This window comes from Zosterops lateralis, assembly GCF_965231275.1.
Source record: "Zosterops lateralis genome assembly, chromosome: 15".
Classification (NCBI taxonomy): domain Eukaryota; kingdom Metazoa; phylum Chordata; class Aves; order Passeriformes; family Zosteropidae; genus Zosterops; species Zosterops lateralis.
The window spans coordinates 13657764-13676118 of record NC_139775.1 but is presented as its reverse complement, the minus strand read 5'-3'; the positions used below and the strand labels follow the sequence as shown (position 1 = coordinate 13676118).

Sequence of the window (18355 nt, the reverse complement as noted above, 5' to 3'; positions counted from 1 at the left end):
TTCCTTTGCCCTTCACCTCATCCCATGGCCAGGGGAGGTGAGTGGGCAGCTGGGGTGCAGTGGCTGCAGAGTGGGGTTAACTCACAGAAGAAACATCAGATACCACATCCATACCCCATAGAGAGAGGCACGAGAGGACAATGCCCTGCATTACAATGCAGGTTTGGTTCCCAGCAGGCTGGGATGGCTTTTGGATAGGTCAAGCAAAAAGCCTGGGTCTATTCAATGTCCTAGCAGGGTAAAAGACTCATTCCTGGTCAGCCTGGAAACAGACTGTGGTGGATATACCTCGGTGAGCAGCTGCAGTCACAGGGCTCCAGCCTGTCCTGGGCTTCTGCTCAGTGCTGTGTTGCTCCCACTGAGTGTTATGTTATCCCCACTGAATTGGCACATGAATTATTATGAGTTAATTAGTATATGAATTAGTACATGAGTTTATAAAGTTTATTTAACCCTATTTCTCCCTCCATGTTGTTTGACATTTCAGAACAGCCCTGCCTGAACAGTCAGGTGTGGGCAGAAGACATTGAAATGAAAGCACAGAGACCATAGCTCACATTTGAATTATTTATTGTATTTTGCAGATGACTGAGCCCCTCAGTGGGGATTTAAAGAGCTGCCCAGGAAGGGGTGATACCCCAGAGCCTGGCAGCAGGGCTGGGCTGTGGATTGGCCTCCTTCACCCTCTGTTGAGGCCATTTATCTGTACTTCTCTGTCAGAACAGAGGAAATACTGGACAGGAACTTGTCCCACGCAGCATGAACTTCTGGGGTGAATTCACTGGGATAGTGGGCAGCCATGGAGCACAGGATACAGTGGGAAAGCAGCTGTAAGGGAAAGAAGCATGAAATCCATCACAATGAATACCGGGTAGCAGTGTAGGGCTCTGCAATGGACCTGGGAATGACAACTTTGTGTCCCAACCACGCAATGCTGCTGCCTGAAAGGGGAGTGCAGAAGCACGAGTTGTCTTTTGTATAGGGCAAAAGGCACTGCTTCATCCCTCCTCCTCTTTCATGTGCCCCTCCCTCCCTCCCTCAAGTGCAACAAAGTGGTACTGTTTATAATTCATTAAAACTTTGATCAAGACAGGTGATGTAGCTTGATGTGTGAGGCAGATGCATGAATTACAGCAAAAGCAGCAGAGATTTGAGTCTGTCTAACACAAACCACCACAGGAGCTCCCCAAGTAGTTCTTTGCCTTCACTGGGCCAGAACTTCCATTAAAAGACCCAGTCTCAGGTTAAAAATCATATGAGAGACAGGCTGTGCAGCACAGTCAGGGATCAAGCTGCCATTAGCCCACACAACTTAATTTTGTGATGGCAGATTCCACCCCTGAAAGTCTCTGTGCTCACTCACCTTGAAGTTCACGGGGTCCACCCTGAGGATGTAAGCGTGCAGCTCGCTGAGCTTGGCCAGAGCCCCTCGGATGTTATCAATGTTCTTCACAGCCTCCCCAATGGCATTCATCACCTTGAAGCCGTGGCCACGGAGCTGAGCTGAGCCTTGGCTCAGATCAAAGTGAGGGAAGTAGGTTTTTGTTGGGGGGTAGGTGAGGAAAAGCCTGGAGGAGAACATGAGGAAGAGGGTCAGCAGTAGAAATGGAATGAGGTGGTAAAACCTCAGAGCAAGTGGAGTGTAAACCTTCTGCAGCATATCCGGATTAGACAGCACGTTTATCTGTATGTACTAGAGAAGAATTAAGAGTTAAAAATTATTCAAAACATAATGTAGTTTTGGATTTGGTTTTGCTTTTAATAAATAAAAGCCCCAACTTGTCCCCAAATTTTCTGTATTTTATTATAACCAAGTTTCCAGGACCTTCAAACTAAAATGAACAAACCAGAGTTGATATGAATGGTACTCAGAACCCTGAAAGGAGGAGCACAATACTTTATACTGAGCTGTAAATAGCATTTAAATCGCTTTGAATAACATAAGAATTTCTGATAATTTCCACACCCTTTTATGACAGCTTGCTTAATTGATATGAACTTTGTATTACTGTGCCATGCTTCATTTAGGGGGTCTGGCTGTCTTGTTTCCAAACAGTTTGTTACTTACCAACTGGAACAATGAAACCTGAGCATCCAGTGAATTTAGTGGACAGCTATTCTCTTAATGCATAAAAATTGCAAGAGAAAGTGCATCATTTGTACAATAAACCACTTTAAGTTTATCCCCTAACAGGGATAATGGTGTTTAGGACACTGAGTATGAATGACTTTGAACTCCTCACCAATGCTTCTGGCTATGATGAGAAAAAAAAAAAACCCCTATTAAATTGTTTTCAAAAATCACAGTTTACTGCTAGATTGTGAAGCATTTAGTAGCACAGATATAACTCCTGAAGATTACATATCAAACAGCACCACTCTTCATCAAGTCTCCCTGATCCCAGCCTGCTCTCAACTCACCCAAGTTCTACATGAGATGCATCCCAATAGCAAAGCCCTCTTTGGAGGGCTGCTGGGGCCTTACCTCTCCAGGGATTCTGCCCCAATGGCCTCAGCCTGGGGGGCCACCTTGGCCCAGATGGTGACCACGGCGGCTTTCTCGGCTTGGGTCAGCGTCATCGTGCAGGAGGTGCTGGCTCTGTGACCTTGCAGTGGCTGCTTGGAGCAGGTTTGGACTCACCATCCTGGCAGCCCTGGTTATAAAGGGGAAGGGAGGAGTGGGCTTTAGGGCCTGTCCACACTCATTGGTCACTCCAGAGGCCGCTCATGGACTGGGGGACGCTTATCTCCGGAGAAACAAGGGCTACTCTGGCAAGGCCCAGCACATTGTCCTCCTGGCCTGCCAGCCTTATCAGCTTCTTGCTTCTTAACCTTCTTTACAGCTGTGTGGTCCAAAGAAATTGTCTGGACACGTATTGATACATGAACAGAGAGATAATGCTGCAAAACTCCATTGATGAAGCTTTAGGACATGTCTTTAGGCTGAGGAGCATGTGGACTCCAGCACAGCAAGGAGCCTGGAGAGGAATCTGGTTTCCTCCCTTCTTCACACATGTGAACACAAGACTCTGGGCCTTCCTGACACAGCCATTTCCAGTATATGTGGCTGCATCATGTACAATATTTCACATAAAATGCTTTGTAGGTAGTGGTAGGGACAGGCTGGGAGATCTGTACTGTAGTTCAGAGGAAAAATGAAATCTTGGTTTTTCAAGAGTAAGTGCAGGTTTTGCCATTTGCTTCAGGACTTCACTTTGTCAGCCTCTTGCAAAGAATTAGGGACTCACTTTAAGATTGCTGCCTGTAGCAGTACTGGTAATAAGGATGACTTTGGGTATAGGAATAGAAAGTTTGTGAAATTGAGTATGGTGCCAGAAAAAAGTGTGTGTGGGAGAAAGCCCAGTCAGATTTCTTTTTTGTAATCATCAGACTGCACACCTTTGATTTCTAACTGTGTGATCTTACTGTTAATTGTCCCCTGCACTGTAAAATAGCCCTGAACACTCCAGTTAGTGCTGGCTGTGTTGTGCTACGTGCTGGACATGCACGGGAGCTCCTGGTCCCACAACAGATGGCTGGTACCATCAGGGCACGGGCCCTGGATGGGTGAAGGACCAAACAAGCAAAATGAAGACCAGCACAGGTCTGTAATCACAGATAAGTGGGCAAAGTGTCAAAGAAATACCCTACTGGAGATGGTTGCTCCCAGAGCCTCTGGGAGTAAATATCCTGCCAGCACATAAAGCAGAGGTAAATCTCTTTGCCATGATGATAAACTACAGCAGCCTCAGACATCACCACTGAGAGCTGGCAGCTGTGCACAGAGCACTGGCTGGTACAGTCAGAGGGGTCAGATAATGTTCTCTGCCCAAGCAGCCCTGCACACTTGTGTGGAGAAGGTTGATGTGTCTCAGCCAGAGATGTGTCGGCATTTGACAGCAGCACAATGCATTGACACAGAGGGTGTTCCTCAGCCATGGCCATCCTGCTACAGGGAAAGCCCTTCTAGGGATCTAATGATCCTTGGGTTGTGCATGGATTGGGGCATGTCCAGCCTGTGGATACCTGTACCAAAGCACAGGTGTCACACAGGAGTGTGCACTGGCCTTGGAGCCCCCCAGGAGCCACAGGGAGCTGTGCTGTGCTGCTGGAAAGCTGCTGGGTTTGAAGTGGCACCCGTGTGTGTGTGTATGGCAGGGATCTCTTCTGTGCTGTCACATAGGATAGGTGTCTCCTTTCTGGGTGGACTCCATAGCCTGGAGGAGTTGATTTATACACTACAAAGAGACACCACTTTCCTGGGGCTGTGCCTCTGCCACTGCATCCTGGGCTCAGGTGGGAATGAACCAGGGAGGGGGTCAGACAGCAACTTCTGTATCCTCTGGTGTCCCCACTTTGCTGGGGCAAGTGGCACTTGCAGAAAGGCTCTGACTCACTCCTTGTACTCTACACTGGGCTCTAATTTAAGCTTCTCTGCATCCCATCTGTCACACAAATTAGAATAAACCTTGGGCTTTCCCAAAAGCCAGGCACAAAGCACTTGAGGTCTCTGAATCTGCAAGCCTGTCTGGGTTTGGGGATCTTGAATTATCATCCCTTCTGTGGAGGCCAACAACTCCTCTGGGATTAAATTTCAGATTGTGTTCAGTGCCACAGCTCCTCCTCAGTCCTGACCATGGGATGGGTAATTCACTCACTTTAAGAGGGTATATAAAAGCAGATTCATCTGAGACCCAAGGAGGACAATTGCTTTACCATAGGGAATATTATCAGAGGGCTCTTTGTATACCCTCCCTTTGACAGTGCCATACAGATCTCCTGAAAACCCAGAGCTCAGTCTGGCTACACAGAGGCAGAGCAGTGCAGCCTCCAGTTCAAAGTGCCACTGACAGCATAGGCAGAGCCAGGGCATGGGCAATGTAGTATTCAGTTTATACAACTTAAATGGATGGCAGTACCAAGAGAGGCTGTATTCATCATCCCTTGCTACACACATTTCCAAAACTTGCAGTTTTCCCATAGAAAATTTACTTTGAAAATATAGGTGCTGTTGTGAAATATCCATTTACATAATGTTTTTGTCTCTTCCCCAAAGTGCTGCCTCTTTGGCGATGTGTTGCATGGCAGTGCTCCAAGCTCTCCTTAGTGAGAGTGCTTTTAATCAGGGGTTACTCAACCAAGCTGTGACCCAGATAAACACAGGGATAAGGCACAGACCATCAGGACTCCTTCCTATCCTATGTAACCTGGGTATTGCTCCTCTGTGACTGCAGGATTAAGATTTGTGTGCACACAGAGGGATGTCTGGACAGGAGGATTCATCATCACTGAAATCATTATGGAATTTGAATTTCTTTTCTGGGAGTTACTCCTGCACTATCACAAAAGCCAGAGCAGCCAAAAAAGTGACAGTGGTTTGCTAGAAGGAGTTCATTGCTCAGTCAGAACCAGGGCTGTGCTGGGGATTGTTGTGGGAACTCCTCAGGAACGAACCTGGTGGGAGAAGTCTGATTCTCAACAAAACATGACATGGAAAATGACTGTCTCTGGATTTGCATGAACCTCTCAGCCAAATTCCTCATTCCAGTGCTCCAGCTGCCCATGGGGTAGTGAGAAAAAGGGGGTCCTGGGTCAGGAATGCAAAGAGCTGGACAACATGATCACTGCTGTTCCTATGTCACAGGGCCAGCAGTGAAGACACGTCCTCTGGGAAACCCCACCAAACCTGCCTTCCTCTCCTGCTGCTGCTTCTCATGATGATCTACAGCTCCACTGCAGAATGTCCACCCTTGGGCAGGTCAAGAATCTTTGTCAGGAAATAACCAAATGGAATTTTTTAAAATAATGAATGTAAGTAATTTTTAATCCAAAATCTGGCCACCAGCGTTTCTCGTTTTAAACAGCAGAATCAAGCCGCAGACCTGTTGGCTAATTGTAAAAGTAGGATTCTAATTTCCAACAGCCCCAAATGTAAATCCAGTTGAATGGCATCACTGTGAGATCAGGGATAACTTTCCCCACGGGCCTCTATTATCCTGTATTATTCCCCTCAAGGAGAATGCTGTGGATAAGGGGGCACATACATCTGCTCTAACTGAAATATTTGAGGCATATTAAATTCTGAAAGTCTGAAAAGTGAAGTCTAAATCCTGGCTTTACTCTTTGATTTCCTACCAAGGCTTGAAGAATTTGCAATCATTGCTTTAAACGACACGGCTTACTACAGCTAAATGTCCAAGAGCTGGGAATGACAGATAGGCCTATAATTTATTATTTCAGAAACTAAAATTATATTTTGAAGCAGACACACTGAAATTTTAACGTGACAGCCCAGTGCTGGTGTACAAGGAGTGCTCTGCTGTGATAACACAACTGGTCTTTAATCACCCCAGGACAACTCCCTCCCCTCAAAATTGCCTTCTCTCACTCAATTGTTATCGCTGCCCTTGTGCAGAATGGCCCTGCAGATTACACCCTGCTGGGGCTGCTCATCTCCCTCTTCACTCACCCACCTCTGTCCCACGTCCCTTGGGGGACTGCAGAGCAAAACCCAGAGTGTGGGATGTCTCAGAGTGTCCAAGTGTCTAAGCAACAAAATACAGGAGAACTTGCATAAAACCCATGGGCATCCTCAAATATAATTGCTGATAGTTTCTGATCTTCACAAAAAAGTACGAAGGCACCAAGACTGCTGCCAGGGGAATAAAGTCACTCTTCCTAATCCAGAGGCAGGAGTAAAAGCACAGGAACCACGAGGCAGGGTGTATCAGAGCTGTGAAGTGAACATGAATAGCAAGCCCAAGGCAGCCTTTTCCCATGAGCATGGAAACCCCACAGGTGTGACTTCCACATCTACCTCCCTGCAAGTGTCATGGAATTGTTAAGGTTGGAAAATCCCTCTGCAATCACTGAGTCCAACCATTAAACCAGCACGGTCAGCCCACCACTAAACCATGTCCCAAAGTGCCACATCTGCATGTTCTTTGAATATTTCCAGGGATTGTGATTCCACCAGTGCCCTGGGCAGTTCCAGTGCCTGTCCACTCTTTCCATGAGGATGATTACCCGGGGGGGAGTCTGGGCATGGGGGAGATGATGAACTCTCACTGCTCTTTGTTATCATCTCTTAGGAAAGCTTTGGAATTAATGAACTGTCTGAAAGCCCACAAATGACCCAAAGTGGCCAACTAACAGCACTGGGCAGTCCAGGATCCAACAGCTCCCTGTGGAGGGATTTTAAGGGCTGATTTTAAGGGCTGGGGCCACCATGCCCTGTGTGGGTACAGGGCTGAGCTGAGGGTGCTGGGCCATGCTGGGGGCACTGGCTGAGCTGGAAAAGGGCTGGATACAGGCACGAGGAGCACTGGAATAAACTGGAGCGTGTGGAATAGGCAGTGGTGTCCATGGGACACTGGGATGGGAGATAAAAAGTGTCAGATGCTGGTCAGAACTGGGGGCACTGGGCTGTGCTGGGAACAGGGCTGTGTGTGAAGGGCTGGCCTGAACTGGGAGGTCACTGGGTTATACTGGGAACGGGGCTGTGTGTGGGGTGCTGGTCATAACTGGAGATGTGGCTGTGTGGGGGCATGAGATGCTGGTCAGAACCGGGGGCAATTGCCTATATTGGGGATGGGGCTGTGTGTGAGGTGCTGGTCTGGACTGGGGGCACCGGCCTGTACTGGGGATGGGGCCATGGGGTATGAGGCGCTGGTCAGAACCCGCAATACTGGGCTGTTCTGGGGATGGGGCTGTGTGTGAGGCACTGGTCGGAACTGGGGGCATTGGGCTGTACTGAGGACGGGCCATGAAGGTATGAGATGCTGGTCAGAACTGGGGGCATTGGGCTGCACTGGGCACGGGACCTGGGGCGGAGGCCCTGGGCACAAGCCCCGGACACAAGCGCCGGGCACAGGCCTCGGGCAGAGGAGGCCCCGGGCACAGCTCAGGCGGTCCCGGGCACAGGCCCCGGCACAGGCCCCCGGCACAGGCCACAGGCACAGGCGGCCCCGGGCACAGGCCGGGCAGAGGCGTTGCCGGCCGCGCTGTCCCCGCCGGGTGCCGGTAGCGCTGGCCCCGCCGGGTGCCGGTAACTCTGTCCCCGCCGGGTGCCGGTAGCGCTGGCCCCGCCGGGTGCCGGTAGCGCTGGCCCCGCCGGGTGCCGGTAGCGCTGGCCCCGCCGTGTGCCGGCGGAAGCGGAAGGCGCAGCGGCCGGGCCTTTCCTGCGGGAAGCCCGAGCCGAGCCGGCATGGGCGAGAGCACCAGCCCCATCAGCGTGATCCTGGTGAGCTCGGGCAGCCGCGGCAACAAGCTGCTGTTCCGCTTCCCGTTTCAGCGCGGCGCCGAGCACCCCGCGGCGCAGGACAGTAAGTGCCGACGCCGGGAGCTGCGGCTGCCCAGCGACCTCCGCCGGGGCCTGGCAGCCTCCTGTGGGGGGCCGGTACCCCACACCGACCCCTCACACCGCCCTCGCATCCTTCACATCGTCCATGGGGGCCTGGCACCCCTCACACACTGCCTCTGGGTGCCTGGCACTGTCTGTGGGTACCTGTCATCCCTCACACTGTCTGTGGGTACCTGTTATTCCTCATACACACCCCTCACACTGTCTATGGGTACCTGTCATTCCCCACACATCCCTCACACTGTGGGTACCTGTCATCCCTCACACTGTCTGTAGGTGCCTGTCCCTTCATCTCTCTCATACACCACTCACATTGTCTGTGGGTACCTGTCATACCCCATACATACCCCTCACAACTCTCTGTGGGTACCTGTCATACCTCACACACACCCCTCACACTGTCTGTGGGTACCTGTCCCTGGTTATCCCTCACACACACCCCTCACATTGTCTGTGGGTACCTGGCACCCCTCACTCACACCTCTCACACTCTTTTGGACACCTGTCACCCCTCACTCACACTGTCCATGAGGTCCTGGCCCCCCTCACAACTCCCCATGGCACTCTGCACCTCTCCCTCCTTGCCCTGGAGGTGCCCTCACTCCCCTCAGGTGCCCTGGGGACCTCTCCCATCCCAGGTGAATTGAACCACTTTAGTGCCAGGTGTCATTATCCACCTGCTGCATCACTGCTGTCCCCCGGGCAGGTGAATCCTGTGGGGTTTGGGAGCTGCAGGGGAAGGAGGAGGCAGGATGAGAAGGAAGGCACTGATTTGGAAGAAAGGATCCAGCAAACACTATAAGCTTTAACCAGTAATGTGTAGAAATGATGAAACTTTAGTCTGTGGTCTTGAATAGTGTGCTGGGGGAGGTTTAATTTCTCCTGGAAAACAGGACCATGAGACTGACTATTCAGGTGCCAGCACTAGTTGCACTCTTACTTTTGTGATTTGGGGCAGTGTCTGTGGCTGGACTGGGACTAGTGTCAGTGCAGGGCCTAAAGTTGCTGTGGGGTGATGGAGCTGTGTGATTTGGGTTGTGTACTAATGGCCCTGTGTCAGGAGAAGTTTGACTCCCCTGCTTAGGTTGTGAGTCAGTTTATGATGAGAGAATCATCTCTAATTCCCTTTCCATTTTAATACATAAAATATGATTTTTTTTCTTTTTTCTGACTGTTTCCCTGCCACCCCCCTGCTGCTTTTTATTGGTATTGGTAAAGGATTTCCCTTCCTGTGAATATGAGAGTGTTATAATTGCCCTAAAACCTTAGCAATAAGGAGGGAAATTGCATTGGTCAGAATTTTACTTCTTGCTCTTGAGCTGCAAACTGATACCTGTGTTAGTTTCTGTGAATATTTCACTTTCTCCTCTTCATCCCCTGAAGGATAAAATTTTCCTCCTATTTTTTTACATTCTTTTGAGTAAGAATAGACAAACATACAAACACACATTAAGCAGATTCTTCCTGGGTGAATTTATCTTTATTCTTTGCCACAGACAAACCAAGGAGTCGTTATGCTGTGAATGGCTCTGGTGACACCACAGAAGATCAAGATGGGGACTCCAGGTAGGAGGGAAAACATTTCTTCTGGCCTAACAGGTTGAAATGGAGGAGAGACAGCCTCCTGCTTTCTTGCCTCCTGGCTCCTGGGCACATCCTCTTGGACTGTAGAGAAGACAACTTAGCAAAAAACCACTTTAATATCAAGTTATGAGCAACTTAGTGCTTAAAAGAGGAACTGTCTCACGAGGGAATGCTGCTGAATCTGTTCTTTTCTGGGCAAGGTATAGGTCAGCTATTCTGTGCTCATTAGAAAGGCAATATTACCCTTTCAAAACTAGGAGTATTAATCCTTTGGCAAAATCCCACTTTTCTTTTCCTGCCTACTTCTAACTGGATGTATTTTTCAGTTGCCTCAACTTCTTTCCTAGCTGATGTCATGGTTGTATGGAATTGCTGTGCACTAATGAATAACTAATTTTGTTTCTCCAGACAGAGCTGCTGTTGTGTCAGTGGAGTGACACAGTGGCTCAAAAGGAAAGAGACTTGAAGAGAGATTTTTTAAGTACAGGAAATCAGAGGGTAATAAACACACTGAAAATAGCTGGTGTGGTGTTCAGCATGTGTATATGTGGGGATGGACCCTCTAATTAGTTTTTGTTAAGCATTTGAAATCTGCTTCATAGTTCTTAAATTATCACTACTAGATATGAGAGAAATCTAGGAGAGAAAAAGTTTTTTTGGCTGTTGGCTCATAGCTCATTTGCAGATATTTTTTGGTGATATGTATTTTAATCTCCAATATTAATTAAAAAAGGGGTAGCTGCTACTCTTTTATAGGTGTGCTAAGGAAGTAATCATCACTTTCCTTCTCCCCCTCCAAAAAAAAAAAAAATAATGTTGTATATTGCCTGTGTTGCTGAATTAGTGTGAGACAAGATGTGGTTACTGCAGTGATGTAGGAAAAGCTTTTATCATTTCAAATGGTGGCCAGGTGAGAAAACTGCTGGTGTTTTCCTGAAACAGGTTTTTAAATTGAATGTGCTGGCATGTAACCTACACTAAACAAATATATAGATTGTTTCACTGCAGTAATGTCCAGAACACTGTGGACACGAAAGGTCATGTTTAATCTCCTGGTCAGGTATTTGTTACTAATAAAAGGATTTTGTCAGATCTGTCTATATCTCCCAGCATTTCTGTTGCTCTGAATGTTTATTTTTTTCTAGATGCTGGATATTGGAATCCAGCACACTCCTTACATGGCTGAGCATCTGCTTTCTGAAATTCAAAGTCCCTTTTAAAACTGTGTTTGTTTCCAGTTTGATTATTGATAACTTTTTCCCCAGCAGCAGTGTAATAAATAATCACTCTTAGGTCCTCTGGATCCCACACAACTGATGCAGCAGTTAAATGTGTCCTCTTCAGGGGTATCTGGTAGTAGAAGAAACTGCTGATGCTCTTTATATACTGAGTGCTGTTAATTTAAATTAGACAAGGGGAGCTTTGTTGTCAAAGTTCATATTTTTCACTGACTGATACAGGTGGGAAAAAAAATGCAAGTTTTAAGTACACAGGTTCCTCTTCCAGCAGAAGATAAAAAGGCATCTTCGAAACTGTGCAACAGATTGCTTCAACTTTGATTTGTATCAGGCAATTTTAGAGGTAGCAGAAATTGGTGCCTTGGAATAGAAGAGGTTCTAAGGGGAGAGTGGAGGCAGAAAAGTGCAGATCCCCTGGAGGGAGGGAGATGCACCTGCTTTGTAAGCTGGGAAAGGAAAGGACTTTAACTTTCATATGGCATGAAACCAATATCATCATTGATTTTTTTTTTTTCCTCACCAGCAGTATGAATTTTTTTCTTCAGTCTGTGTGTTTCCATTGAAGATCAGGTTTGTAGAGACCAGGAATGGAGCAACTGGTTTTGTGAGAGCCATTCCTTCAGTGGCAGCTCCATCCCTGTAAGATATTTCTCCTGCAGTGCAGCATTTCCCTTTCTGGACACTCAGTGCACTCAGTCCATGGGGAGAATCCATCAGTCTGTTTTCTGATGGTGATGATTTTCTGTCTGAAATTGACCACAATAAAAGCAATTTATGAAGTGGTTTTATATTATTTTTTGAAGACTTCATCGAGGAAGAGTTGGAAAAAAGGCTCCTTTCAGTCCCTGTGTGTCAGTAGCACCCACGGGTGTTTTTGGTGGCACAGATTGAAGCTGTGGAGTGGGCAGGCTGCTTAGGTTGAGTTGGTGGTGTGTGGCAAATTCAATAATGTTGTAGGGTTGTTTTTTTTTTCCCACTGCATGCTCAGTACAAAGGTTATTTCAGATTTATCTTGTAGCTGCAATAGTTCCTGAGAGGGTTGGAGTCATCCTTTTTTAAACTGGATGGCTGTCTTTAATTTATTAGCAGTCTAGCACAAATTGTGTCCTGGGTGAGATTTACTGTTGCTTTTTTCCCCTGAGTTATTGGAACCCAGATCAATTACTTTGGAGCTGACCTTTCCTAGGGCAGTTGAGGTGCATGTACTTCTTAATGCTCTCAGGAAGGACAAAATCAGATCAGTTTAGGTGCCTTACCTCCATTTCCATGTAGCATATTTGTATAGATAATTGGATTTCTTTTAGCCTCCAGGCTCAATTTCCTGCTCTTTGTTATGCTTTTTGGTTTTTTTTTATAGACAATGGCAGCCTATTCATGATAATCCCTCCTCCAGCTTACTGAGGTGTGTTTGCTTGTATTAATTTCTGCTCAATGGAGCTGTATTTGGGTCCTCAGAATACATATTTTATTTCCTGCTGAAAGCAAGTTGAGCAGCAAAAGTGTTTGAGGTGTGTTGACGGTGGCCATGGAACAAAAAGGTATTCAGAAGACACTCGCTGTCAAAACAAATTGCTTGTCGAGTGTCTCTCTTTGTTGGCTTATTCTCAGCCTTTCATCATCTGCACTTTTCAAAAACATCCTTCAGTTTCTGAGTGTTTTACCGAGAATACACCCCCTCCCAGTGTTTATGGAAAGGACTGCCAGTCTTTTTTCTTTCCCCTGAAAACATACGAGGCAATTACTCCTTTGAAGCCATAAGATAATGCAATGTTAAATTGGTTTTGAATTAGGGGTTTTTTTTTGTAGTTTTTCTGAAGGTGGTGTAGCCATCAAGCAAATATTCTAATGAGGAGGCACATATAGTAACATATGTTACAGCAGACTTTGCATTTTTAGTAGCAGAGCTGACTAACTAAAGGAGTTTTAGCAAATTTAGCAAATCTTCTGTTACAAAAAACCCAAGTTACTGACAAACAAGGATTTGAATGTCCCTTTCTAACCAACAGTGGTTCTCCTGTGATAACATTTGTTTCCTCTGTTCCTCTTCCACTGGACTCCAGTGTTCTTGTATTTGTTGTGAAAGGCTTCCTTTCTGTGAGCCTGTGCCTTTCCATTCATCCACCCATTCCTTGAAACACCCTTCCTGTAATATCACCCCATTGTGTACTTTGTCATTTAGGATCTCTAGGTTCTCTTTTCAACGTGCCTGGCAGAAATCTGCTGTGTTTTGTATTAATTAATTGTTGGAGGTTTTCAATTTCCCCTTTCTCATGTGGGATAGTATAAAGCTTTTTTATCAGATTCATTTTTCAGTACATTTATGAAGTGGTTTCAGGAAACAAGTCCTTTTTAAATCTTAATTGGGGGAAAATGTGACAGTTGGCTGTTAAAATGGAAGCAGGTGTTTCTGATATAAAAGTGCTAACAGAGTCCTGCTCTGTACACCTGTTGTAAAGAAGGGTTCAGGATTCTTTGCCTTGAAAGCTTTTTCAGCCTGCACTTCCTAAGTTGTGCTTATTGCCTGGGGCACAGAGAGGGGCAGAGAAAGAATTGATGTGTGTGGTGTGAGCCTGGCCAGCCTTGTGCCTGCTGTGTGCATCCCTGCAGGAGCCAGGCCCTTCACACAATCCTGCAACAACAAACACTTGGCATCCTCTTTTCCTAAGTCTTGTGGGTGTGGAAGCACTAGAACCAACTGGGAAGAGCTGTGGGTCATTTGGGGGGTTCTTTGGTGGAAATGATAGTAGTAGTCCAGGAAGGAGACTGAGGTTTAGGATCTGCTCTAAATCAGGCTGCAACACCTTCTGTTTCTCTTAAGGTAAGGATGAATTAAAAAGTGCCATGGAAATCAGCTCCATAAATGCTGTGCACTGTGGGAAAACACATGGCAGCAACCACTGTTAGTGCAAGGACTAAATTACCTTAGCCTGTTTTCTCCTTGTTGTCATACAGCCTGCAATGTATCCCTGGAATTCACCTTCCATTAACTTTTGACTCTCCTCAACAGTTTTATTTCCTTTACGGGAGTTTAACCCTTAATAGTTCATCCTAGTTTTTAATATTATCTTTTTTTTTTTTTCTTTTGTATTTTGTGTACTTGCCTCGTTTATTTTCTTTTGTTGTGTTTTGTTTTGTGTTTATGGCCATGTTCCCATTTCAGAGACCAATGTCCTCTAACTGATGAGCAATTGGTTTCAGGGTAAGACCAAATGTTCGAAACAATCACCTTTGTCTAGAATGGCTTTCTTTTCTCACCATCCTTTTAATTGTGCTTTTGTTTCTGGTTTCTGTTTTACACTGAATGATGAGACAATTACATGCTAAATCACAGCGTCTGTAGGAAATGTATTGCTAAAGGTTTGTGCCAGGATAATTACCAAGGTCCTACTAACATTTCTGTGCTTCCTATAGAGAATCCAGAATGGGTGTGGCACTGTCCCTTCTGTGAACTGGGAAAAGCTGGGAGGCTCTGGGAGTGCAATAAGTATAGCCTTGGCATTGTAGTTATTCCAGCAACTAAATCAAATTGTTTTCTGAGGAGAAATGACTTGGAAGTACAGATGAATGAGTAAACTGTTTAATCCCAGGGTAATGATGGAGAGCTCTTTAGAGGACCCAGGTTTGATCAGCTCTGCTGGTTGCTTGTTCTTGGTGCCCCACTCAGCTAAATGGGCTGATTACACATGTAGAGGGAAGAGTGCTTAACTCAGGGCCCCAGAAGGAAAAAATAATGCATCCCTGATCCCTGCTTAACATAAACCTCACTTACATACTCAGATCCTGTTATAAGCTACTTCAAAGAAAAATTCTTTATGAAAACCTTGCTTTGAATTCCTGTGGCATATAAAAAATCACGATCCGTTCTTGGGGGGAAAAAATAAATTCATTGTTTGAATCTTTCCCCCCCTTCTTTTCAGTGTGCTGTTGCTGTGTTGTGCTCAGGAGAGGAGCAGTAGAATATTTTGGACAAATCAAAGCTTTTGTTTATTGTATTTTCTGCCTGCTGAATTCCTTAGTACAGAAGAGGTTTGCTTCCCCCTGGAATTCACAATGCTCAGACTAATCTCATAAAAGGAGAAGGGTTACTGCCCAACTGCAAAACCTAATCTGGTTCTAACAAGCTCTTGGGCTCTGAGAAGTCAGTGTTCTTAGGTCATCTTAATATACCCCAGAGATGGGAAAATGTGTATTGAAATATTTAAAGTAAAAGTGTTATTTTCCAAGATGAAATGATGAATTGAAGTAATGGGAATAACACATCTGCTGTTCCTCGATTTCCCTATTGTCCTGAGGCCTAAGAAATGTCAAAATTATGTAGAGCACTGGGGGTTAAAAAAACCCAGACAGCAAAACTATAAATCCAGGCTGTCAGAGGAGGAGAGTGGGGCTGGAGTCCAGGTGACTCTTGGGAGAGCCTGTGGTGTTAGGAGGTGCACCTGTGTCAGGATTATCTGTCCCTGAGCATGTCCTCTGGCTGCAATTCCAGTGATTTCCCAGGCAGAGAAGACCCTGCTAGTGAGAAGATCCTGAGGACTTTCCAAAATCAGCCTTTTAATCTCTTCCTCCCCAAAAAGCCACATGCAAGGCAGGGCAGACAGGGCTGTTGGTGTCAAGAGCTCTCCTGGGAAACTGCTGAATTCCCACCTTTAGCACCACATTTATCTGTTAAAGGATCTGCTGGTATAATTCCTTGTGGAAGTTATCAGGATGATCAGTTTATCAGCTCCCAGGTATCCTGTGCCAAGGCTGGAGGAGGGAAGGGTAACTAATTTCTTACCAGGAAGCCGACATTTTCCAGTCTGCCCTCCTTCTCCCTTCACCCCCCCAAAACATATGCTCCTTTTGGATCCACTTCTGTTCCCATTTTCCTGGCTCCATGATGAGCCTATTAACAAGCAGCTGAACAGGGCAGAAAGAGGAGGAGAAGCTCAATGCTGTCATGGTGACTTTTTATTTATTTTTTCTATTTTGAATGTGATCTCCAGGGACTCTCAGTCTAGGTCCTGTTCCAGGTTGCTTTGCCCTTTCCTCCCAAACTTCCCAAGTTGTGCAGCCTAGTGGTTGAGGAGCATGGACTCAGTGGCCCCAGCAGTCTCTGGCTAGTCTCTGCTTGCCCTTAGCTTGGAGTAGAGCAGTTAGGGATTTGGAAGTTTGCACACAGCTGCTCCTTCCACAAACCAAACACGAGCAGCATGCTGTGGTCAGGGTGACCTGTTTGTACAAGCCCCAGGGGCCTTTGGCAGTTTGGACCTCTGTGGTCCTTCATCTCCAGTATTTGTAAATAAAAGAATTTCCCCCTATTTCCTTGAGTGCATTTGTCTTAATTTCTGTAGTAGTCCATGACTTAGAGGGAAGCAGGACTAAGGTCCATTAATTGCTTCTCTGGGCATGGAGGGCTCACTTGTGGCCAAGAGATAAGGTGAGCACAGCACACACACCCATGCCTGCCCTCCTCTCTGAGTGATACTGGGTTATCTGGGATACCTGCCTGCTCTAGGGGGATGGTCTGGCAGGGACACACATCCCTGAGTGTAAATACAGAAAATGAAATAAACATTTTCATTCTTAAAACCAGCTCTCATCAGAAAGTGGTTCAAAATTCGTTTGGTTAAATAGGAGCCTCTGGGAAATCAGATGAGGAGAGAACTTGTTAAAAACAAGCCTTGCACTGTTCATATTCTAGAGCAAAAGGTTTACTCTGGCATATGAGGTCCCCTTCACTGTGGGTTTGGGCATCACTGTCCCAGGGGGCACCTTGAGGAAAACAAGTGTTGGTAGAGACCAGACCAATAGTATGAGGCTATAGGAGAGAGCAGTTATGGAATTCCTCCCTTGTCACACTGGATTTTTAGCTGGTTGTGAAGCACTGGCTGTGTTTCACAGGGCAGACCCTGTGTAGATACTTGTCCTCCTGTCTCAGAGCTGTTGCCTTGCCCCCACCAATCCAGAGCAATCTTTAACCCCATGGCTGGGCACTGGGAAGGGCCTGCCCTGTCATGAATGTGATTTATCAAATGAGAAAGCCCAGGTGAGGCCAGGCAGCTCTTGGAAGAGCCAGTGATCTGCTGAGCACAGGTTGAGATCTGTTATGTGAGGAACTTGGAATGCCACTGATGAGCTTTGGGAAAGGAAGGACAAGCATTGGCTGTGTTTCTTCTAATTGAATCAGCTCTTTCTTGCCTCCCCTCTGTCATACTGGGTGGCTTAAAGATCTCTGTTGTGCTTGAGTGACAGGCTGTGTCAATATGTAGTTGCTTAGTAAGTTCATTAACCTGCAGCTAAATCCAGGCAATGGCTAACTCCAGCTGTTTTTATATTTAAGCAAACTGCATCTAATCTTTTCAATGTATTTTGCTGAGCATGTAATTAAATGAGCATGACCCTGCAGTCTTTGTTGTGAATGCTTCCTGTTTTATAATTGTGATGATCTGAGGGATGTAATTTAGGGGTCCTTAATTTTACATAATTGGTGCTACTCCAGGTACAGCAATCTAGCCACAATTTTACAATGCCTTAAAAGCTGAGGAGTTAAATATATCTGTATTTGGAGGAACATTTTGGGGGTGTGCTATTTGAAAACTATATTAACTTCTCTTTCTGCTCTTCAAGGTTTTCAGATGTCATCCTGGCAACAATTTTGGCTACCAAGTCAGATATGTGTGGCAAAAAGTTTGAATTGAAGATTGATAACGTTCGCTTTGTTGGCCATCCCACGTTGCTCCAGCACGCCCTTGGGCAGGTACAGTGTGAGATCCCCTCTGGGGACCTGCCTTCTTCACCAGCTGCCTGGATTTAGTGAGGAAACCTGGAATTCAGAACGTGCATGTTGGTTTTTACTTTCCCTTACTTGCTTCTGAGTCAGTGGGGTGAGTGGCAAACTGAGGGAGCTGTCAGTGATCACAGAAACTCTTCTGGTTACTGTAGGGATGCAGTGTGAGTAAAGAGGAGCAAAACTGACACTCCAGCTCAAAAAGCTGTTTCTCACTATTTTAGTTACTGCAAGTTAGCTTTTAGCACCTCTAATTAGTGTGGCAGTTAAAAAAACCAGCACCAAAAAATCTTCACAAATGCTAAAAGCTGCGTCAGCCTTGTTTGGCTTTTAACTTTTCCTGAGGCTGAGGATGATCCACAAGACTTAGATGGAATATGTAGAATGTTGAAAGAGATGTAA

General features: G+C 46.2%; 2 protein-coding genes across 8 annotated transcripts in view; one reads left to right on the top strand and one right to left on the bottom strand.

The window, feature by feature from the left end:
* Positions 1 to 587: 587 nt before the first annotated feature.
* LOC310915599 (hemoglobin subunit pi) lies at positions 588 to 2580 on the bottom strand (the record flags this gene model as incomplete). The annotated part of the gene is made up of 3 exons (XM_083872592.1): positions 588 to 828; positions 1364 to 1568; positions 2486 to 2580. The coding sequence occupies 3 exons, from the start codon at positions 2578 to 2580 to the stop codon at positions 700 to 702; spliced, it is 429 nt and encodes a 142-aa protein (XP_083728718.1). The 3' UTR covers positions 588 to 699.
* Positions 2581 to 8128: 5548 nt separating this feature from the next.
* The window catches only part of NPRL3 (NPR3 like, GATOR1 complex subunit), a 41428-nt gene continuing 31201 nt past the window's right edge, over positions 8129 to 18355 (top strand). For 3 of the 7 annotated variants that reach the window (XR_014591193.1, XM_083872588.1, XM_083872584.1), the window contains exons 1-4: positions 8129 to 8324; positions 9859 to 9928; positions 14345 to 14383; positions 17794 to 17923. Coding sequence is in view for 6 of the 7 variants with exons in the window: in XM_083872588.1 (XP_083728714.1) it covers positions 8207 to 8324; positions 9859 to 9928; positions 14345 to 14383; positions 17794 to 17923 (357 nt within the window). In the remaining variant the exon portion in view is untranslated. Of the gene's footprint in view, positions 8325 to 9858; positions 9929 to 14344; positions 14384 to 15951; positions 16127 to 16509; positions 17213 to 17243; positions 17384 to 17793; positions 17924 to 18355 lie in introns of those variants that run through there. The other 4 variants (XM_083872585.1, XM_083872587.1, XM_083872586.1 and 1 more) reach the window with 4 other exon arrangements.